Consider the following 23,594-nt stretch of genomic DNA (forward strand, 5'->3'; position numbering starts at 1 on the left):
CCCTGCTTAAAATAAATAGGTTCCTAGTATTCAAGGTGCATGGGCCTTGGAATGTCTCCCTTTTCTCAATGCCTTGTTTATTGTTCTGCTATGTATTTGTGCTTACAACTACACTTACAGCACAGTTTATAACAACTGTTGAACACCTTGCATGTTTGCTGTTAGTTTGATCCTGATCCTTTTTAATCATGGCTCAAAGGATGTGATAATTGGCTATTGATTTAATTAATGTTTAAAGTATTCAATATGAATAAAATTGTTACACAATATCAAATCACAAATCTGAAGTATTTATTTATGAAATTGATTACAGGAGAAAATTAAACTTAAAACGAAAACAAAAAAACATCCACCACCAAATAAAAAATTGGAAATAATAAAAACGGTCCTAAAAAAACAAAACAAAAAACACTTATATAGGTTTTCTACTGGGACGATCTCAAGAGCTCTTCTGGATTTTCCATTTTAATAATCATCTATTGACTGTGTAGCCTCCCCAAATAGTTACACACACAAGAGGATTATGCCAAAGGTCACAGTAATACAAAGATACAGCACATGCAAAAGTAGTACGGCCTTCAGAAAACAAGGTTTAAAACTGTAGCTTTACTCAAGAATGAAACTGAATACTTTGCTTTCTAGTGTGATGAATTCTTGCATGGATTTTTAAAATATGATTTTACAGGCAGAATTCAGGATCAGGTTAAAATGACATTTTAATTTTGAAAAATAGATCTTTGTTCTTCAAACTCTCACTGAGAAGAACTGGCTCTCTCCTTTTCCAGGTGTTTCTGAAACAAAAAGCAAAGACACGGATACATTAATAGGTTCAGATACAAGAAAATGTATGACAATCCATCACATTGTTAAAACTGATTACGAGCCTCGTCTCTTCTTTCATGTTCACAGCCCTGTTTTAACAGCCACACACATGACCCTAGAACTGTGATGCATTGGAAATATAATGTTTTTTGAGGTTAACCAGTATATGATTCTATCAAAAGATGCACACAGTCAGATATGAAGAGATGACCGCCTGCTGGAATTGACACGTGTAGCAAAGACAAGTTCAACTAGACACTTCCAAAGATCTTAAAGCACTTGAACTGCAGGGGAAACACCAGAACCGTTCCCTTCCAGTGCAACTCCACCAAAGCCAGGGTTTTGAAGGTTAGTTTATTCCCCGAGTCTCAGACACACAAATAACTACCACCTTGATGCAAGTTACCTTCAGTTTCTGGTAATGAGTCAGGCTGCTGCAGTGAGCCTTTTTAGCTGTCTCTTCGTTGGAGTAGAACAGGAAGCAGACCCTGCAGTAATAACCCATCTTCACGTACTCCACGCCTGCAATGGAAGCAGAATACTCTAGAGTTAAACATTATATTAACAGAATTGTGAAGTGGTTTGTGTTCTCTTATCAGACCTGTCTGGAGGGGTAACCACAGCCCTAAGAAAGCTCAGGTTCTTCCGGTCACTGCAGGAAACTCCTCTTCAGCGTATCGCTACATCCTGTTCTTCAGTGGAATATTACTTCATTTAGAGAGAAGTTTGTGCAGTATTTATTACTTAACAGACTTAAGGGTCAATTAAGAAATTGAAAGTTCAGTTGGAAAAAAAGCCAGCAGAGTAGGGGCTCCTACAGTACCAGGGTTGGGAACTTCTAGACCATGAAAATCTAGACTACATTCTTTAGTGCTCAGCCTTGCAACTAACCCAGAAATATTGCCATCAACTTGAAATGTTCATCTCGGTCTCTTACCCACGGGGTTGTCGGGCTGGTACGGCCCTAGAGTGAAGGGTGCCTGCTCGGGCTTCTTCTCAGGCTGGGGTTTGGTCTTGGGGCTCTCTTCTTTCACACAGACTACATCACTGACTCCATTAGAGGAGACTGCTTCAGTTCCTTCACTACTACTGGGTTCCTGAAAGACACAAATATCACGCTTTCTGTAATTCACTCGGGGTTCACAGTCATCGACTCGGGGACTATTCTGAAACCCGGTCAGTGTGTATGGAAACAACGCACTGGACTGCGCACCTCTGCAGGGACACTCTTCTGGACTGCTGAAGTGTCAGGGGATTCGCTGGTCTTCTCCTTCTCAGGGTCGTCGCTCTGCACGGCCGCTGCCTGTCCCGGCTCGCTGCTCTTCAACGCCGACTCCCCCTGCTGCTCTTTGCTGTCCGTCTCCTCCGGGGAGCTATTCTCCTCTCGGACACAGAGTTTTTTCAACGAGGGCTGCTCGTCCTCCTTGCTCTTGCCTGCAGACGGCGAGTCCTCGGAGACGTCGTCCTCACTCTTGGTACTCTCCGTCCGCCCTCTTTTCGGCTTCCTCTCTTCTTCGGGTTCAGGAGGAGGGGGTTTACGCCTGTGACAAGACAGCCATCATTGGAGGAGCAAATCTCAAGCAATGCAAAACACACATCGTACTTTTACGAGAGCAAGAAGGTTAGAAAGTTCTTTGTTCCATCTGTGTTTCATAAAATGATACTGCCTGGAGGGGAGGCAACCAGCAGGCCTGGGCCTTAAGCCGTGTACCTTTATTTTCTCCTATAACAATCTGCCATCTTGTTTTCAAGTTCTTGTTTTTCTCTCCTCTGTGCCTGATGGTTTATTTTGTTTGTCCATTTATTTGTACAGCACTCTGTGGCTCCCCTGCAAAGGGTGCTATACTAAATCAAGTGACTGATTGATAATATCTTAAAAGGGTCAAATTATGCTAAAAAAAAATCAAGGCAACTATACTGAAGACATTCAAAATAAAGAGACACTGAACCTATGAGATGCGGATACCACATACTGAATATTCAAAATAAATTAGAATGACTCGGATAAAAAGGAGGATTTGATACATTTTCACCACGAAGTGTGATATTTATGGAAAAGCAACATGAGTTGAAGAAAGATTATTTATAGAACAGAGAGAAAAGAAAAACTGAAAACAAAATCATACCTACCCCTGTTTAAGCACTTTATACTTCTTGCTAACGTAAACTGTCAACCATTTGCCTCTGAATTTAGGTGGGTTCTCTTTGTAGGCTTTGGCCATTTTCTCTGCGTCTTCAGAATATTCCATTTCAATAAAGCACTGAGAGGAAAAAGGAAAAAAATTATAAAGCTGAAGACATTAAAATGACATACATGAGATGACCAACATACAGTTGCAGGGTTTCCCACAGCTATACTCAGGTGGGTGAAATATCAGTGCCGCCTGGTCAAAGAAATATGTATACATCCTCCCCCGTTCTCTACCACATCCACCCCTCCACTCTCGGGCCAGCCCAGCCCACGTTCTTTTCTTGTTTTTTTCTGGGGGAAACTCTGCAGTAGGTCATCGGCCTCAATCTGCATTTAAGTTCGGCACAGTTAACAAGCTGGCAGTGGGTTCATACCTCATTGCGATATCGATTGAGGAAATAACGCCTCACTCGTCCGTAAGGCTGAGCAATTTTTAAGAGCGAGGCATCTGTGTACCTGCAGAATGGAATCTGGCCAACATAGATGACTCTCCCACTCGCTTTAGCCCGAAACTAAGTTTGAAACAAAACACAAAGGATTTCATGAAGAACATATACATAATTGAGGTCATAGCTGACCCATATCCACCAATATTACGATGAGGATTACATTTCCCAGACATACCTGAATAGTCTTGTAGGTTTGCGACAGGTGGATATTCACAGGTTTGCCACAAACTGTCGCAGTCACATTGGTATTGTAGAAATCAACCATGGCTTTTGCTTCCTCATGTGTCGCAAGCTCCAAAAATGCCTATATTTCATAGGGGAACGGAAAAACATTAGCACCTGCTGCAAAGGGGAACACCCCCCAGCAAAGCGCATTAACAGGAATAAACACAATCACAACCACAATAACGCACATCAAGCAATCACTCGTTACCTCATGCCTTGTGTCCAGCACCAGGTGTTGAACCACTTTCCCAAAAGGCTTGGCAAGGGTCAGGATTTCCTCCAGAAAATTGTAACCTCTTTTAAAGCCCACGACATTAACTACCTTTCTTCCCTGAAAAGAGAAATCGTGAAATAATTTCATTCCACGTGCGATGAATCATTCAGAAGTCTGGGGTGCATTTTCTCAAAGCAGCTGCTATATTTTACAAAAGTATACTAACTTTAAAAGTATTTCCCCAATACAGAAAATAAACGAGCTGTTAAATCTACGGTTTTAAAAAGGTAGGAAAAACAAAAAAAGTGTACACACCAGGGCTTCTCTCTTGGAATCTCCTAGAAAAGAAAGAGGAACAAAATGAAATTCAATGGGGTGAACGTCTGATATGCTTGGGAAAACCTGTTTAGACTGAACCCCGAGGGAACGGCAGCCTGCTGATCTTGCACACTGGGTTACTTACTCGAAGACGAACCGCTCAGCTCCGATTCCGGTACAAGTTGTGAGATTTCAGATGAATCCTCCTCTGGCAACTCGTCTAAAGTAACAAAATCCTCCATATTTTCAGGGAAATCCTCCTCCAGCATCGCCTCCTGTAAATACAAATATACACTAGCTCTGAGTGTCTGGCCGATTCGAATTTGGGACAATTTTATTAAACCTTTTAAGAATGCACCTAATCACACAGTAAGAGGATCCAATCAATAAAAATGCTCACCTCATCCTCCTCTCCCTCTCCTTCTCCTTCTTCTCCTCCTCCTCTTCTGTCTTCTCCTCCTTCTTCTTCTTCTTCTTCTTCTTCGTCTTTGACCTCTGGCTCCTCCATTGGCCCCTCGGCGCTCTCACTGGGCTCTTCTGCAGCCTGTGGGCTCTGTATGGGATTCTCCAAGGGCTCTCCTTTAATCTCAACCCCTGGAGATTGCTTCGTTTCTTCCAGCGTTTCTTCGGCTGCACTGTCCTGGACCGGTTCTTCCTCTGCTGATGCCTCCTCTCCTTTCACACCTGCACTCCCGACATCCAACTCCATTCCCTCCTCTTGGGGCTTGGATTTCAACTCGGGGTCAACCAGTGGCTCCGGGTCGTCCTCTCTTCCATCATCTGCTTCCTCCACCAAAACCCCTTCTCCGTTGCTTCCCCCCTCCATCTCGCCAGAACCCTCCTCTCCGGAGTCTTCCTCCAGTGCAGTTTTACCTTTTTCCACAGCAGCCTCCTCCTGCTTCGCATCTCTGGAGGCCTTGTCCTTCGTGGTGGTTTGGGACTTTCTAGACAGGCCTCCTACATTGGTGCTGCTGGCGCTGCTTCTCTCTGATTTTCCTGAAGAAGCCTTGTTGTTCACTCTGAAATACAAGTTTCAAGTCATAAGCAATACAGCAAAGTTATTTCTTTGAGCTATTTTCATCATGGTAAGTACCTATAAAGTATAATAATTGATAGCTTTTAAACTGATATGGACATACACCGATATGGGTTTAGATTGGGAAATGTATACATCCACACATAAGTGCTGGTTCTTTACTTTCATCTCTTTAAACCTGAGGGCTTGGACTCACGTTAAATTCCTGTATTTTGTGCAGATGTTTAATCTGACAGTTCGGCCTTTGAAGTGTAGTGGATTTATAGTGTAGTACTTCACCATCATCTTGGCATCATCAGCATTTTTCATCTGCACAAACGCCTAAGGAAAAGAAAAACAAGAGCACACCGAGAATAAGGGAAACTGGACATGAATAATGATATACATTTCAATTGATTAATTTGAAGTTTCAGGTACCTGCTCATTTAAAAATAAGTACTTCTCCACTTCCCCAAAGCGATACGCGGCAGACAACAATTCTGACTTCTTCCCTTTAGGCAGGTTGGAGAAATAGATCACTGGACTATCTTTGCCTTTCCCAGCTCGTCGTTTCTGCTGCAGAAACAGGACAAAAAATATATATATATAAACATTAACCTCTTGACCATGCAAACTTTAAACATGCATTACAAGCATAAGGTAGAAAAGAGAATTATTTGTATCAATTGGCAATTACTTAAAGGGGAGATCCACTTTCAATTTTGTGTTCAATACAATATACAGAACTCACTTTTTAAATTGTACGTATTTCTGCGAATATGAAATGCAAGAAAATGAAAATCGGCACACTCCAACACCACCACCTAGCTCACCAGGTCAGGAAGAGTTCGTAGTCAAAGTAAGAATTATGAAATCTTCTGACCATAATCAATTTTAACCACGAAAGCTTCTTACCTCGTTCATGACCATTTCTGATGACAAATGGAAATTGATTATTTTTCCGTGAAATGTGGCTGGCTTATGTTGGTAGAAATTCACCAAAGACATCGCCTCCTCATGTGTCATCATCTCCAAGAAAGCCTAAAACAGACCATTTCAGTTACTTCTAATGTTGTGCTACTTACACAATGCACTTACAAATTGATAAATCATGTTTAAATAAAGAAAACCAAGCATAAAGGAATCTAATTTAATAACAAACTGATACAAAACTGGAACATTTACCTTATTCTGTAGCATCAGATGCTGACACACTGTGCCAAATGGCTGGGCCATCATTATAAGATTGTTCATGGAAACGGCATTTCTCTCAAATTTAGCAGCAATCACTCTGGTATCCGTCTGCTGCTGAGAGGAATCAAATTACCTTTCAGATCGTTCATTAAAATGTAAAAGTCCAGTGACCACTACATAGTAAAAGACTGGGTACTGCCCACATTCATTAATATACATTTTGAATACAGGCTTATTATATGATCTGTTTAGATTCAGCATGTTACCCGACTTAAGAAAAGCAAAGATGGTAGTATATAACACATAAATAAATCAAAAAGTCAAAAGATGTAATTTGCAGATAAGATTATAAAGTATTTACTGTAAAGAATACAAATTTCAATTTTAACTTGCCTCTTGCATTTAAAAAAAATACAACACAGAAATACAGAATAAGCTAAAAACAAAGAAAATCATTACCTTTGGTTTCACAGAAAGAGATGTATCAACCTGGTGTGAAATACCACCACCTTTATATATATATATAAAAAAAAAAGGAATTTAGTTAATCAAAAACAACAAAAAGTCAGACTGCTGATCTAAAACATATACCCTTTCTAAATGCACTGTTACCTGATCCCCAGCTGGAGCCCATCCCTCCTCTCTGAAGCCCCGGAACGAGGGGCACAGGACCCAGAATGCCATCGGCTCGATTGGTTGTCTCCAGTAAGAGGGAATCTGGCCTACAGGACAGAACCAACACAAATCAATCACAACACAATTTCAATCATGAGCAAGTCAGCTTTAGTCACATGTAAATATAGGAGCATCTATTGACTTTTGTCAATATTTTTGTACAAATTTGCTTAAAAATAATCCCTTCACGAGTGCACAGTACTCACACTCTGTTGCGTCGACCTTGTGGATCCCAATCCGGATACCTGTCAATACAGAGAGTCATTATATGAATTAGCTTCCTGTATGGAATGGACCATTAAAGAGAGGAAAGAGGTAGACAAAAAACAAAAGAACGTACATCTTGAGCAGCTGCCTGCGACTCTCTGCATGACGCAATCCATTGATGTGCTGAGTCCATTCCTGCAAGACAAGTCAAACATGCACACAAATAAAATAAAGCCTCATTACAGGGTTATGACATTCTTAAAAAGCTTAATTTGCTGTGCTTTTCACATAGAGAAGTAAAAAAACATTTCAAATTCCCAACGCAGTTATAAGTATGATGCAAAACTTTGAATTCATTCATAAAATTCCAGACTATTAATATTTACACTGTATAGAATAAATTATACTTTGCATCATGTTGTTTGTGATGCTATGTAAAATGTTTACCATAATGTTTATACCACCATTTTTATACATTCAAGAATTAAGTACCCTTGTGCGTTAAGAAATACCTCCTGAAGTTCAGAGAAGCCATGGCAGATATCAATGCAGGCCCATGCACTTCAGGGCAGATGTGGGTCATTTAGCAATAGGTTGACAAAATGCACATTAAATAAGATTCTCATTGAAGAACCAAGCAAATAATTGTCATTTGTCAATTTTCTGTTTGGGTTTGGTATGCAAATATGAATGTATGAATTACAGTAGGGCAGTGTATGCATCTTGCATGTAAACGACATACTCACCATGTTTGAATGCACATCGAAATCACAAAGAGAGCACACGTGGGGAAACATTACGGGCATTTCTCCATGGAAATCCCGAACCTTGCCAGGTGAGGGAGAGCCCACCCTCTTCTGCATTAACAAACTCTCAGACGCCCGCGGAGGACCCATCCGCAGACTGTCTAAGCCGTAGTTATCGTGAGAAAGATCAGAATAGCGGCGATCTCTGCCACCCCCCTCGGAATAGTCTAATCTGTCGAAACCTCTGGACTGGCTCTCCTGCACCTGACCGTAACTATAGTCAACTCCTTGACTGCGGCCAGATGATTCCCCCAGTGAACTGGTCGGCCTAACGTGCCTCATGTCATCCCAGTCATCCCTGGAAGCTCTGTACGGGGGATCTGGTAAGAGAGGTGGAAAGTCTCTGGTCTCATTCACACGGCGATTGCCTTGCCCCTTTCTCGTCTTAAGCTGCATGATAAGATGGGGCAAAGTTTCCACACTGATGTTATCCTCGGGAATCTGGGCCAGTGCGTCCAGGTCTTTGGGCGAGAGACCCAGACTAACAAAGAGTTTCATGGCGTTGTCAATGTTTCCAGGATGCTGGGAGGGATAACAGTCTTGGCCTTTGTTGTCACCCCCTAAAGGGGACATCATGCTATTACAGGGCCTTGAAGTTGAAGGGTAGAAACTGCGGGAACGCTGCTCGCTCATGCTGAAATTCAGAGACTCTGCAGCAGCAAGGAGCCCTCGTCCTGCAGTAAAGCCTTTGTGAGCACTGTCAGATGGGTTCTTCTGGGACATTGCCAGACAAAGTATTGTATTGTAGCACAACAGTAAAATGCTCAAGATTGAAACAAAGCTATGGACTATGAAGTCTCCAGGGAAAAAGTCAAGTAAGTGGAAGTCAACTGAAAGTGTTAAAAAGTCTAAATGAACTTAGCAACAGGAGGACTCCTCTTCTGTGATGGTATCAAAATGCTCTGCAGAAACACAATCAGTAAGGATTAGAAGCTAGTATCTTTTTCTGCTGAAATGTGCTTTGAACACCAACATGAATATTAAAAAAAAAAAAAAAAAAGATCAACAGAGGGCATTTACCTCAGGTATGCAGTTGTTTTACAAACTAAACTGTAAAGCTGCAAAGATGTTGTGGTCACATGGTTTTACATAAGAAATCATTAGCAGACATATTCAAAGATTTCAGCTTTTAAACAAAAGCCATTTGCAACCAATGCCAAGAGCAATGATATCAATGTATGAGGAAAAAGTGGCAGCTGGCAGTGTTTTGCTTATAAGTGTCAAGGCTCATAAAGGAGGTTGATCTTGTACAATAAAGAATCAGCATTAAGCTTTATGTCCAGAATGAAAGACTAAGTGACATTCAGAATAAAACTGTGTTTAGCCAAGATAAGGGCACAGATAATTTGATGGCAATCCTTAACAAAGGCTGATACCCAGGTAGTAGACTTAAAACATTCCTCATGGATACTGCGAGCCAAGGAAAAGGGTATAAAAGAAAAAGAGGGCTTTACCAAAGAAATCTGACAAACAAAAATGGCAAAGATGTCCTTGTATAGTTTAGATTTTGTATTTATAGATAATATTTAATGTGCCCAAAAAGTGTAGCTAAATACAGCTTTTCCAGATCCCTGGATGGAATGGACCACAGAATGCCACAGTAAAAGGGACAAAGAAAGTGCAGACCAATAGGTTAAAGTGTAGGCAGTACTGGACATTTAAAGAGCACACCACCACTATTTAACTGAAGCTTAAAGTGCACCCCTAGAAGAAAGGTTGAGAGATTTGTCGTTTCTCCAGAAAAAAAAAAAAGTCTAATCCCTCGGTGGTTTGGCTAAAACCACCACCTAATTTATACTGCTCAAACAAAGGTATTTCTGATGGAGACTCAATGTAGAGACTCGCAGTAGATCATCTCACATGTATCCATTAGCCGAACGATACATTACATGTGCGAATACTGGTAAGAAATATGCAAGAAAGCGCAATTCTGAATCTTAAAATCAAACTGTACAAAAAACCCAGCATTAGAAATACACACATTGCTATTCTGTCTAACGCTGTAGAGTTCAATGGTGTACAAAATTCCCCAACAAGACAAAAAAGACCTTTGAACATCTGCATTCAGACAGAGTTAAGCACTCCCAAAATACTGACTTCACATTAGCGCCCTGGTTGCAAAGGAAGTGATAGCAAGAATTGATTGCCTACGAATATATATATATATATACACACACACACACACACACACATTTTAAATACGGATTCAAAATATTTAAAGAAATAGGCCTAAACAAAAAGCATGATCTACAGTATTTACACAGGTTCCATGAGCAAACTTACACCTAAAACGACCCTATTTGTTCTAGCAAGAAAGGTACGTAATGTACTGAAAACTGTTGTTTTCGAAGGCATGGCTAATCGATAACTATCACTAGATTAAGGATAGCACAATATCAGCACGACAGACTGCGCGGAAAAAGGCAACCAGGAAAATGAGTAGATGCCAGCACCAGCAATTGCAGTTCGTCGTAACGTGGGATACATTGTTTACGCTTTGCTGCCTATTAAAAAACATCGAAATGTATTTATAAAAATGTATCCATTAATAACGGAAGCACTCGTAAAGAGGAAATGCCTCAGAATTCGTATTTCTATGTGCAATAATGAGCTGTAAACGTTATTAATACATGAAAACGCCCCTCCCCCCAAAAAAAAACAGGCCTCGTCTCGGTTTCTCTTATACAGTCTTAGATTTTTAAAAAACAAACCAAATATATATTTAAACAAAGATTTCGTCTTTATATGCAACATTTCTACAGTAGTACCTTCGGAATATATATTTTCAGATGCAGTAAATACATTAAAAAATGCAATCTTACAGCTCTATTGTGCGAGATTTCCCTGCTACTCCTCTTCCTCCACCTTCGCTGCAACACGAACGAGGCAGACCACAGTGTCGAGCACAGAGCCTCATAGCTGCTGCCAGGCGTACTATCCGATAGTCGAGCGAGTGAACAAGGTCGATTCTTTTTTTTAAGGTTTATTTTATTTTGTGCAACGTTTAATTGTTGAAATGAATTAAACAAATTGTTATATATAATATATTTTATTGCACAGACTGTCAAAATACACAAAACAAGATAAACAACAACTAATTCTTATCATTATCATTATTAGTGGTCACAGCATTCTCCTTATTTTTGTGTTGTATTTCACCTTTGTATTATCTTTATTTCTGAGCTCTGCTTTACTCTGTAGGTGAACTTTAGAGAGCTGTTTAGACTATAACTACAGCAGGCCTAAAGGGACATCACAAAATAAAATCCATAATAATAAATGCATACGAAAAGTCAGTATGATTTTTTGAAAACATGAATATACATTTACTCTTCATGAATGTGATTATACTATGTGCTCAGCTAAACGTCTTCTGTATCCTGGGAAATTAAATAAGGCCTGCAAACACATATTTATACACCATCATATAAAATACAACATTGTGAGGGGGAAGCAATTAACAAATATCTGGGAGGGGGAAAACAGCTTAAGTGTTTATTATTGTTGTGTACATGTCCCAGCATATCAAGAAAGTTTAATGGATGTGTTATTGCCACACTTGAAGGCTGGATACACTGGCTCACTGAATGTTGTTTTAAATGTATACAAGTGAATCAAGGTGTCAGTTAAATAGAAGAAAGACACTGTCCCAGATTCATAATCCAGCTGAACTCTGATGCAAGTTGGGTCATTAATCTGAGCCACATTTGTACAAATGTTTTGATGCCAAGCTTTTATGTCTCCTTTAATGTAACTAATGCACCAGGACACACTGTTGTGTCCCAAGAAGGAAGGCAGAAGTTTCTTCCTGTCCAGGCTGCAGTAAGCGATGCCAAGCTTGAAGGATTCGCCGTTCACCCAGACGTCCCATGAGTGGGTTCCAGAGCTAAAGACATTGGAGCACAGGACCTGAGAGTCAAAGTTGAATCTCTCCTCGTGTGGAAGATAAGGCTGTCTGGAGTCTGACCAGCTCACAGTTTTCCCATCCTCTGAGATGATTAAGTTAGGGTGGGCGGAGTTCACGTCAAAATTCAGACTTCGACTATCTAAGGAAAGGGCAACAACAACCTGTTAATGTAATTATTATGTACAGTTCTTGTGTTTCAGTCAAGTCAAATATGTTTCAGCTGGGCTTTAAAAGTATTTCACTCTTTCTGTTTTGTTCAGCCAAGTCAAAAAATAGTTTTTTGGGTTGAAACAAAGCCAGTGTACGACTAAGTGAAAAAGACAACAACAATAACAAACCAGTTATTTATATTTCAGATTATACATTTATTCTTCACCCTTGAGAAACAGCAGATAGTTATGGGACAATTGAACTGTGTTCTGCATACAAAGTGATCCATATACACTGAATTATAGTGAAATGTATTTACTCATAATGTTCCATATAGCCGAATGGTATATCTGTGTCTCGTCTAGCCTGTCCTTCACAATTTTTAACACTTCTTCTTTGTCCAAGGATAAATCCGCAATATGTGCTTCCAGGAAATCTTTTGTCTTTGTATCCCTATTAAAGAAAGACACAATCAGTTCTTCTACCCAGAGGAAATAAATATGAAGTAACTATTTGTTCGTGCAGTTACTTTCCAAGATGTTATATACTTATATATAAACTGAAAGGGATGTGTATTACTGTTCACTTGTTTATTAAGACAGTGAAGAGGTTATGGTGTGTAACATTATTTCATTATTTCAGTACTTTCTTGTGTATTTGTCCAACCAATTTTCAACAAAAAAAAACGTTTAGACTATTTATCTATTCAGTTATATTGGACCATGCTTAAGATTCAGCTTACCAGTTGATTGAGTGATCGGTGGACTAAAGAAAAAGAAAGACAAAACAATAACAATTCTTTGGTCATACAGTTGCGAGAGAATGTGTTTAGAAAATGAACAGTCAAATTGTATTATTTGGATCATCTGTGAAAACCTTCCAGTAGATTTAGATATGGACACATGCAGATCATCTGAACTCATCAGGTTAAAATGTTTGCTTTGAGGGCTGTATATGCCAGTGCCAGTTCATTTAAAAGCGTGTAGGCAATTTACAAGCTCTAAAGCTCTCTAAAGCAAAAACAAAAGGGACTTGCCTGTACCTGAATAAGAGAGAAAGGGTCTCTGTTCATCATGTCCTGAATGTTGCTCTCTCTGAGCTTTTTGTTTTCTGCAGCTCTGTCAATCTGTTTGCACTGCTCTTTAACCCTGGCCAACACGCTGTTCCTCTTGGAGGTAATCTCCCTCAGCATGTACTGCTCATCCTCCTGCAGCCTCTTCTGGAGCTCTCTGAAGTTCTGTGATGTGAGCTTGGTTAGACTGTCAACATACACCTACAGGGGTCAAGCAGAGCTCAGAAATCACAGTTGTAATGGCATGGGTGCAATACAAAGAAATACAAAACTAAGGAAAAGGCAACTTTATTATTATGATTTATGTTTTATGCTTCTTCTTAGTAGCTACTTTAGAACAAGTTAAAAAGCTTTTTCTCCTGCTCTCTTAACTTAAGAAGCAGAAATGGGATACCTTGTTCTTTGTTTTAAATGAATCAATAAGGAATGCCATATTTGCCCAGCAACTGCTTTGTGTAAATACAAAAGGCCAGCTTCTTTTGGAATACAGAAAAACCATTGATAATGCTGTGCCATGTTGCCATGGTGAAAAGAGGAATTACTGGTTGGGAGAGCTAGTGAAAGACAGGCGGATAATAGGAGTGGTTTGAAATAACAATAGATTTTGATTTATTGCATGTCATTAATAGGCTACTCAGCATAAAACATTTACACTGAATATTACACGAACATATTGCCATGGAATAGGTGATCATCAATGAGCAAACAGTACTTTTACCTTAAACTCAGCCTCTGCTTTTTTCAGGTCTAGTTTCATAATGCTGAAGCTGAACAGCTCCTTGTGAAGACCTGCTATCTCATCTTTCAGTGCCTCCTGTACAAAAACAAGTAAAGCAATCTGTTTTAAATGTAAGACATTGTGAAGTGCGCTGTATAATAACACATGAAACAAAATTGAACTTCAGTCAGTAGTCTTCTTAACTTCAGGGTAACATGACAATATTGAGCAGAAGGTTAACCCATTACAGCTGATACCTGTATCTTCTGAAACCTTAAGAGGAAGAGCAAGGATACATTTAGATTCAGCAGACAGATGCAGTAGATTGATGGGCACTGTCAGGGGTAATGAATGAGCGATAATGACTTACACTGGCAGCTTCTTCCAGGGAAGCTACAGCATGATTCCTGTGGCACCCGAGGACACTGCAGGACACACAGACACAGCATTGGTCTTCCCTGCAGTAGAATTCCAGCGCCTTGCCGTGCTCAGCACACTTCCTGTTGGAGAAGGTGGTCAGCGGGTCAACCAGCCTGTGCTCCCTTGGGTTGAGCTTAGTGAGGTGAGCCTGCAGGTGGAAAGCACAGAAGGAGGTCTCACACTTTAGGCAAGTCTTGGAGGCCTGAGAGGAGCCGTCCGCACAGAAATCGCACGTGACGCCAGTGAGCAGAGCAGTACGATGAGACTTGTGAGCCCACAGCTTCTCCACAATGTTGCACAAGGTAAAGTTCTTCTCTAGGCTTGGCTGCCTTGGAAAGCTGGACCGGCACTGAGGGCAGTCATATATCTCCAAATGACCCTTGTTAGCCCAGTAATCTCGGATACATCTCCGGCAGAAAGTGTGCTGGCAAGGTAAAACAACAGGTTCTCTGTAAAGGCCCAGGCAGATTGCACAAGTCAGTTCCTCTTCAAGACACTTAGGCTCCATATTTGCTCCCCAACTGCAAATCACAGAAAAAGGGTTTTCTGAAAAAGACAAGCTAGAAGAACTGGAGTTAATCTTGCCACGCCTATGGGTGGTAGTGTGTTTAAATAGGTATTTCAGCTCATGTTCTTTGCTATTCATGTTCTGTTTGTTTGTCTTTCAATATCCAGATATTTAGTATTGTTTCCAAATCATAATGACACAAATGACAGGGTAGTATTTCACAGAATGGCTTCTGTTTTCACTATACTACACAATGTAACATCTTCATTCAAATTGAAATTTGATCTAAATCTGGTTATAGCCACCTCTGACGCATTTTAGGGTGGGATCTTCTCAGATGTCCAATAACATTTTCCTACTACAATACAGTATCTCAGGGACTCCCATTGTTCATTTATTTGTACTCTTACCACTGTGAGCCAGTTTTACAATACAAGGTTTACCTTTCCAAAACACTGCAGGCTTTAAACCCAGGGTCAGTATCATGATCATGTGGTGGGTCACATTTGGAGATTCAAGCATAAGGCTGTTTTGCCTTCTGTGAAATCAGTTTGTCTTCACTTTCACATTTCCTCATTTCACCACGCCATGAAAACCTAAGTATCACCTCTAAGGCAGTGATTTTGGGGGCTGGGTCAGAAATTACATTTGTGTAAATAAATCAACCTTATCTTGTCTTTTGTTCCAACTGAACTCTCACTGACTTAATTGAACCTTTAACTTTTTCTTACATTTGACTTCTTACATGGTGTAGCTGATAAAAATGTGGCTTCTTAATAAGATATGTTCCTTACAGAATTTTATACTCAAAACCCCTACTATTTAAAATAATAAAAAATTGAAAATATTAGTTAAATTAAGGGTTCAATTAAGTAACTGAGAGCTCAGTTGGAATAAAAAACAGCAGGGTAGGGGTCCTCCATTACCAGGATTGGGGACCACTGACCAAGATCTACAACACATATTAATACAACATTTTATTACACTGCTACACCCGCCAGGTATTTTTCAAAACTTCAAAGGTAGTCAAAGTCCCACACCATTTTTGTGTTGATTGATTCAACTGTTGTATAGGTCCTAATGTATATTGAATAAAAAAGCATATTTATATTTCACTTGCTATTGCAGGCTTGGAATTGCGGCTAATGGTCACATTAGTAGTCTTTAAAATGCATGACAGAAATAAACTAGATTTTTATTGACAAAAGAAGACTGTGTTTGGGTTACAAATACCACCAGGATTTGATTTGCAGGTGTGATCTCTTTAAGCTAACAATATCACAGCTATAAAATACTACTTGGATATGTGGCAGAAACCTTTCTTTAAATACTGAAAATACTGGCGCTCAGGTCTTTATCATAGTGATATCATACTGGATTGGCAATTCCATTCCATCTAATTACCATCATTGAATGTATTGCTTGTGACGACATGGATTGGACCTATCCTAATACCAGGGAGGTTCACTTGATACATTAAGCATCATTTGACTCAAAAGTTACCAAGTGACACTTACAAACATTAAAACTGTAGTTAAACTTCAAAAGCTTCAGATTTTGTTTACATTGAAGGCTGTATTATAAGTGGACTGAATCCATTAATCAGAATGTGTTTGGAGTTGAATTGGGCTAAGCGTTGAGAGTGAAATAAGCTAGCCTATACAAATAATAGTGTTGGTCCATCACTGTTCTTCACTGTTCTTCACAAGAGAGGAGAGAAAAGAGTTCCTGTAAAGATCCGAATACAAATACATTAACTAAAGCTCTGCATTATTTGTATTGATATTAACAACTCTACTACAAATGCATTTTGTACAGTGCCACGATGCCTTTTTTTTTTTCTCTCACCTGGCTGTTGACTTTTTCCTCCTCTCTGCATATAATGTCGTATATCCTACGCAGATGGGAGAAACACCTGTGTAGGCTCTGCAAAAGCCTCCCCTGTCCCGCTTCCCACAGCTGGACGAGTGAGTGGCTGTGGCGACAAGCATGCACCTCGCACAGCCCAAAACTGAGACGCAGGCTTTGCCAGTTGCCAAGGCCTCGCCCCAGTGGTCCTAAAGGCTGCAGGCTAGTTGATCCTGTTATCGATGGATTTAAAAGAAAAAAGGTGTACAATTTTTAGCGGGGCTGGGAGAAAATCTAGGGGAATTGAGGCGCTTAATGCAGAGTGTGAGTAAAGCAGGGTGTGAGTAAAGCAATAGTACCGTGTCCGGCGTGCAGGCGAGCCTCGAGCGGAGTAACGGCTTTATTGCAGCGGCTCCAGGGCGAGTGTAATGGTTACACATATATTAGTCAAGTCTTGAGGTAATTACTCACATATTTATATATATTTCCGATATGTTTGAATAGCTTAAGTAGGACTTTAAATATATTTGTTTACTATGTATTCCTCAGTTAATGGCTATGAACTGTATCAAATGTGTTTTAATATTCAGTTGTTCTTCGGGCGTATGCGTTTTCCCCGGCACACTTTATCTGAGAAGTGACTGGCTGTATAGTAATGACAGCATTTAATATAAACAGTATGCCTATATTAAATATGAAACAATGTATATGAAAAGTTTTTTTTTCGTATTATAAACATACACCTTTCCCTTCAGTGGCAGTTGATTGACATACACGTTGTATGTGAAGGAAAAGGCCTGTGTTTTTATGTGTAAGGGTTGATTCAAATATGGTCAACAGTTGTATTGCATTTGCCCCTAGACTGAGCAATGCAAGCCCGTACATTCAGACGCTGGCACAATTGCAGCTATTCCACTTCCCCAGACCCCTCCTGCAGAAATGAAAGACCCCAGGCCTGGCAGCAAGCCCCCCAGCCCGGCCCACGACGAGGGGCTCAGTAATGGACAACCCCGCGATGAAGATGATGATGATGACAACCCGTTCGCAGAGTACATGTGGATGGCCGATGAAGAGTTCAATTGCCAGGTTAGAATCGGCCATGCTTTCTGGGGCTCTGAAGTAAACAGTGATTCTTTAAGTTTGCCATCTGCTTACACTGTGGATATATTATATTATATTATATTATATTATATTATATTATATTATATTGTAAAAGGACGTCCAGCCTTCAGCTTCCAGTGTGTTATAGGCCAGGACCAAATCAAAACTTGGACCTGTAATTTACTGCATTGCAATTCGATTTATTTCAGAAACACTTCTAATACTGTACGAATGAATAATAATAATAATAATAATAATAATAATAATAATAATAAAGGTGACATTTGAACAATCTACAGGCAGTTGTGTAAGAGCCTGCTGGCGTTCGTGTAGCGCAGATTTCCGCAGTTCTGTGCGGGTCTGCGCGGCTCCACCAATGGGATCGCTGGGCTCCTGCAGCTCTGCGCCGAACTGCGGACATCTGCGCAGCAGGAACGGGCCCCTGCTCGCCCGGTGAGCTCATAAAAGGGGAGGCGCGGTGACAGTGTGCGCAGCAGTGTTGTACCAAAACAAAGAAGCGGAGCGGCCATTAGCCCTGGAAATAGCAGCCAGCCGTCGAGCGAGGTCCGGGCGTCCTGCAGCCAGTCCACCACAGCATTCATTTGCTCGTCTCGGCACGTCCCCGTCGTCGGTAGGGCCCGTTCGTCGCCCTTTGTGCGCGGCTCGGTGTGTGAGGCCAGCGGCGCGGAAGCGCTCCGCACTTGACAGGAGACTCAAGATGGCAGGGCGCGTCGGTCGAGCTGGACGTGTCCTGGGGGATGAGCCCCGTCCTGAGCGGTGCCAGCGGGTTTCATGTGCCCTGGTTCCGTCGGTGTGTGTGAAATGCGTGGCGAGACCCGCTTTTCTGTTTTCGGTCGTTGTTTTTACGTGACGTTTGGGGAAGGGGTGGTATTGTGTTGGTCCGCTGTAAACATCCGGGAATCCGTCTACGCCCTGCTCGTTTCTGACTTGTGTTTGAAGCACACAATTGTGTATTTCGCCAAGCACCCTCATTGACACCTGCTCGTCCACAGGCGCTCAGCGCTGTTGTCCTTGCGCGCCCAGTCACCTGTCACAGGTAGATGGCGGTGTGATCCGGTCTGCTAAATCCATTTGTTCCGGCCAGGGGGGTCTAAATGTGTGCTGAGTTAATGAGGTTGTCATGTCCATCACACATCTGCAGGAAGGTGCACTTGGCGTGTGTCTGTTTAAATCGTGTGCAGTAGCCCGTGCACTTTTTCGCTTCTAGTTGATCTTGATTGTTAGGTGTTCATAATGCAGTTCTATTGCCAATCGCTTTTCATGGGTCACCTGCAGCGCTTTGCTTTGATCTTTCTAAGCCTCTTTGAAATGCATTTCACTTGGGCATACATTTAGTACTTATTTCTGTGCACAGACATGTACGTTCAGATTAATCCTACCTACTCCTTTACGTAAGCCTACGTTTGTAGAGTTGTCTCTGTCCTGGCAGTATTATCTCCTGTGTTAATTCTTGGCAAAAGTGCATTTCTTGCTAGATTAGGGTATTTGCCTTAACTGCATTTCTACTATGCATGTGTAGTATCGCTGCCCATGATTTGAGACCAAGGCACAACCCAAGGGTTTTAATTTTTGCTCAGTCTCCCCTCTCCTTGCTAGAGTCTATAATCTGAGGGAACGTGCTCCCTTGACTTCACAATCCTGATATTTGAGCTTTTGATTCCAGTCTTCTGCATATTGATGTCGGTTCATGTTGGCCTTGTACTGCTTTTGGCAATGTTCTTCCCTTTCCTTGAATGGTTTGACCTTTTAATGTTCTTGTTTGGTAGGATGTGTGCGATTTATAAGTTTTGCCTTACAGCTATGTCCAAATACCATGAATAAACTACCATGAAAAAAACTCATATTCTGTAAAACTTTGCTATCTTAGGAATGCATTTTAACAATAATTGCTTACTTTTCATGCAGGGAATATTAACATAATGACAACCGCTTAAAAATGGCAGCACTTATTTAGATGCACTTGACCTGTCGTATGTTGTCTCTTCCACACTGACATTTATTGAGCATCCTCTTGAATAATTGTATGTCATAATGTAACTTTTCTAAATTCAACTGAAACCTAAACCCATGTCTGCTGAAGAGTAATCTGGTTTCTCTCATTTGAAAAGGCAGAAATGAAAGACCCCAGCCGCAGCAGCAATACTCCCAGCATAATCAGCGATGACATGATCATCAATGGACAATCCCATGATGAGGATAACCCATTTGCAGAGTACATGTGGATGGAGAATGAAGAGGAGTTTAATAGACAGGTTAGAGTTGGCGATGCTTTCTGGGGCTCCAGTGTAAACCAAACTTACATTGTGAATACCAGAACTGCAACCTGCCGATTTTAAATTTAATTTGGTGGCTGTCCATTTCCATTTCGAACACTTATTCAGCTGTGAAGACCTTGATTCGTGTTAGTCTTGGACTAATTATTGGACTGATTAAGTAATGTGCAGATTTGTATTCATATTGCAGTGCTTTCAGATAGAGGGGGGGAAATGTATATTCAAAGAATTTCAAACTTGTCCTTTTTAGTTGTTTTTTTCCTATTATTATTATTATTATTATTATTATTGTAAAAGGACTCAACCTTCAACTTCAGTGTGTTATACCAAATCAAAACTGACCTGCAATTTGGTACAGCATTGCAATTCAATTTTTAGAAACCCCTTTCTACTACTGTAGAAAATTATAAATTATTGTAAATACAAATAAGGGATGGGGATATAGGATTGTACTTATTTGTAAGTCAAAGTTCTCTTTGTCTAGCCCTGTGGTTCTCGCTCCTGTCCTGGAGTACTTCCTACCCTGTTGGTTTTTGTTCCAACCGTTGTCTGAATTACTTAATTTAACCCTTCATTGAACAATTTCCTTAATCAGAGCATTTTAATTTTTAACAGTAGGGGTTTTAAGTTAAGTATAAAATTGTATAAGGAAATTATATTAAGGAACCAACTTTTTATCAGTTACACAATATAAAATGTAGTCCGATGTAATTGGTTCAATTAAGTAATTGAGCGCTTTGTTGGAACAAAAGCCAGCAGGGTAGGCGGTACTCCAGGACAGTTTTGAGAACCACTGGTCTAGCCCACAGTCTGCAATTTGACTTTATTTTTTCAACCCACACATAGATTGAGGAGGAACTCTGGGAAGAGGAGTTTATTGAGCGTTGTTTTCAAGAGATGCTGGAAGAAGAAGAGGAACATGAGTGGTTCATTCCTGCCCGAGATCTTCCACAAACCATTAACCAGCTGCAGGACCAGCTCAATGGATTGGTCATCGGCGATGGTGGTGTTCGAGAAGAACTGGTGGTTAGTACACTTTGAGTTGTGTGCATTTATTCAAAGGACTACTTTCAGATTCCTACATTTCCTGAAATCATTTGCAACCATTTACAATGTGTTTAAACCGTATTCCAATCTCACGAGTTCATGGTTTACACTAGATCAAATGGTTGTTCATTTAATATAAACCTGGTCCTGTAATTTAACTTGGTTCAGTACCATTACATGTGCTTTTAAGGAGTGCATTACAGATTTGTTTTACAGTTTATACATCTTGCATGTAATTCTACTATGTGAAATTAATTTATTTCCCTTATGTTTCAGGTCAACAGTAATTTGAACCCCAATGCAAAAGAATTTGTACCTGGTGTTAAGTACTGAATCGAGGCCTCTTGGTGGACGTAGCACAACCTCCACACTGTGAAGCCAGTATTAGATTAATTGTGGAAGCTTCTTTGTCACTGTGTTACACTTAATGCATTGCCAAAGTTTTCAGTTAGTCTTGCATGCTTAGTGCTGGGACTGTTATATCAACGAAAGTGTTTATGAGCTGAAAGTTCAGTTTTTTTGTTTTTTATGGGGGGTGGGGGGTATGTTGAGACTGGAGTAAGAGGCACCGTTCAAACTAAATGGTGGTACTTGTACAAACAATGGGAAATTTGTTTCCCCTCTTATCTTGTTGTTGCCTTAATGTAAACCATTTCTCTGTAAACCCTTTTGTTAGTCTTGTGAAATTGCTTTGACTGCTGTAACATTTGAGATGTCCACTGTGTTTGTGAAGGCATCTCCTTAACATGCTCTGCCCCCATATATAATTCCAAATGATAATCACAAAAGCTGCAATAGAGTGGATTTGACTTTTTGTTATTTTTAATGTCTAGTTTTGGGATTCTTTAAAAGGGAAAGTAAAAACCTTCATGTTTTACAGAGGCTGGGATTACAAAAGTTATCTTTGTGACCATTGTAAGCTTTAAGGGAAACTCAGCTATTTCTTTACTGCCAGTTTGAGTATTTGGAGAATTTAAAAACAAATTGCTTGAGTGAATATCATACCTGAAGTAAGTTTTTCAATACCTTGAAAATCATTACTTGATGTTCATTCTGTGATATTTGCTTCTCACTATTTTGTGTATTATGCGTTTTTTGGTTTTTAATTTTTGAAGCAATAAGAGATGCATTTTAATTTTTTTTTTTTTTTTTTATATATTGTTTTGCTCTGTTTGAATGCAGTACCTAATGGTGGGGGGGGGTGGGAAATCGGGCTGTTTCTGCTAAAAAGGTGGAATTGGCATGACTTTCATAGTTTCTAGAAGTGGGAAAGGTGCAATGGAGACATTGTTGCATTAACTTGAGTGGTGCCTCTAACTTTATTTTTGCTCTTTATTTTTCTCAATTTTTAAATAAAACTGCTCAAAAAATATTAAGGATAAATCCGATTGAATCGTACATCTTGTATCCCTGGCTTTATTTTTTGAGCAGTTTATAGGAAACACTACATTGGGAAGTCTACAGCACAGCATTTTCATTTTTTAATCCTTTCTCTCCCTCTTCCCTCCCCACCCATCTATCAGAACGTGGTAGTTTACACTGCCACATATGTTGAATGTGAATAGTGTTTAAAAAAACAAAACGCAAGAAAAAAAAAAAAAAAGAAAATGAAAAATATTGTAAAAAAAAAAAAAAGCATTATATTTTTTCAAAAATATTTAAAAAAAGAATAAAATCTTAGTGGAATGTATTTTCTGTGTCTGTGTTTCATTGAAATCTTGTCCTGTATTCCTTGTGTAGATGTGCATTGATGTCTTGGACTATTTTAAAGTAATTTCCTTAAGTTTCCATTGCACGGTGCATTTACTAGATCTTTCTAAAGTGGTATATTTCCAATTTCCAGAAATGTGGTGATAATCATTTGGATTTCACTCTCCTACAACTTAAAGGAGATCGGCAACATACTACAAAGGAAACTGTCCCATTCCCATTGTATGATGCAATCCTCTTTTGAAAAGTGGATGTTTCTCTCTTCCTTCCCAGATATATTTTTAGTACATGATTTGATCCACAAATGATTGTAAAGCAAATGCAAATTCAGTTTGGTGAGCAGTAATCATGGTAAAATGGTGTCTTATGTTCAATAAACAAGAAAATAGCATTTAGTGCAGGTTAATGTAACACTGAAAAATCTAAATTAAAAGAAGTGGTTTTATATTTAAACCAGTAGGGGGAGGTATTGTAAAGCTGGTATTATCTCTTTTTGGTTTGTCTTTTGACTAAAATGGTTTGTGTTTTCACTGTCAAACAAAACCTATAAAACTTTGGCTACAATTTTCTTCAGTACACGTGTATATGAACTGTGTTCTACTGAAGTGTCTATATATATATATATATATATATATATATACATATATATATATACACACACTATTGAGTGATTAAACATTCCACTAGATTGAATTAACTGCAT

The 23,594-nt window shown here is 39.9% G+C and overlaps 3 protein-coding genes across 7 annotated transcripts; 1 reads left to right on the forward strand and 2 right to left on the reverse strand.

Annotated features, from left to right (window-relative positions):
• Nucleotides 1–269: 269 nt before the first annotated feature.
• matr3l1.2 (matrin 3-like 1.2) lies at nt 270–11,016 on the reverse strand. 3 transcript variants are annotated; one of them, XM_066716647.1, is made up of 21 exons: nt 10,939–11,016; nt 8,057–9,018; nt 7,444–7,505; nt 7,310–7,348; nt 7,041–7,150; nt 6,888–6,937; nt 6,420–6,539; nt 6,150–6,275; nt 5,673–5,810; nt 5,452–5,576; nt 4,620–5,238; nt 4,365–4,494; nt 4,217–4,239; nt 3,896–4,018; nt 3,638–3,766; nt 3,388–3,525; nt 2,953–3,083; nt 2,036–2,363; nt 1,760–1,919; nt 1,229–1,344; nt 270–791 (listed from the first exon to the last, which is right to left on the reverse strand). In XM_066716647.1, exons 2-21 carry the CDS (start codon nt 8,837–8,839, stop codon nt 753–755), a joined length of 3,489 nt encoding a protein of 1,162 aa, XP_066572744.1. In that variant the 5' UTR covers nt 8,840–9,018; nt 10,939–11,016; the 3' UTR covers nt 270–752. The 3 variants fall into 3 exon arrangements, with proteins under 3 accessions (XP_066572744.1, XP_066572745.1, XP_066572743.1); XM_066716648.1 differs by having other exon boundaries at nt 5,673–5,807; nt 6,420–6,542; XM_066716646.1 differs by having other exon boundaries at nt 6,420–6,542.
• A 136-nt stretch (nt 11,017–11,152) lies between these two features.
• LOC136762994 (E3 ubiquitin/ISG15 ligase TRIM25) lies at nt 11,153–18,459 on the reverse strand. Of its 2 annotated transcripts, none has more exons than XM_066716649.1 (8): nt 18,346–18,459; nt 16,740–16,972; nt 14,334–14,904; nt 13,964–14,059; nt 13,216–13,446; nt 12,916–12,938; nt 12,493–12,626; nt 11,153–12,162 (listed from the first exon to the last, which is right to left on the reverse strand). In XM_066716649.1, exons 2-8 carry the CDS (start codon nt 16,880–16,882, stop codon nt 11,642–11,644), a joined length of 1,719 nt encoding a protein of 572 aa, XP_066572746.1. In that variant the 5' UTR covers nt 16,883–16,972; nt 18,346–18,459; the 3' UTR covers nt 11,153–11,641. The 2 variants fall into 2 exon arrangements, with proteins under 2 accessions (XP_066572746.1, XP_066572747.1); XM_066716650.1 differs by having other exon boundaries at nt 14,334–14,531; nt 18,346–18,453.
• LOC136762995 (polyadenylate-binding protein-interacting protein 2) lies at nt 18,341–22,871 on the forward strand. 2 transcript variants are annotated; one of them, XM_066716652.1, is made up of 4 exons: nt 18,341–18,471; nt 19,970–20,113; nt 20,981–21,160; nt 21,458–22,871. In XM_066716652.1, the coding sequence occupies exons 2-4, from the start codon at nt 19,976–19,978 to the stop codon at nt 21,512–21,514; spliced, it is 375 nt and encodes a 124-aa protein (XP_066572749.1). In that variant the 5' UTR covers nt 18,341–18,471; nt 19,970–19,975; the 3' UTR covers nt 21,515–22,871. The 2 variants fall into 2 exon arrangements, with proteins under 2 accessions (XP_066572749.1, XP_066572750.1); XM_066716653.1 differs by having other exon boundaries at nt 18,351–18,471; nt 19,974–20,113.
• The last annotated feature ends 723 nt before the right edge of the window (nt 22,872–23,594 follow it).

Source organism: Amia ocellicauda, chromosome 11, assembly GCF_036373705.1.
Source record: "Amia ocellicauda isolate fAmiCal2 chromosome 11, fAmiCal2.hap1, whole genome shotgun sequence".
Classification (NCBI taxonomy): Eukaryota; Metazoa; Chordata; class Actinopteri; order Amiiformes; family Amiidae; genus Amia; species Amia ocellicauda.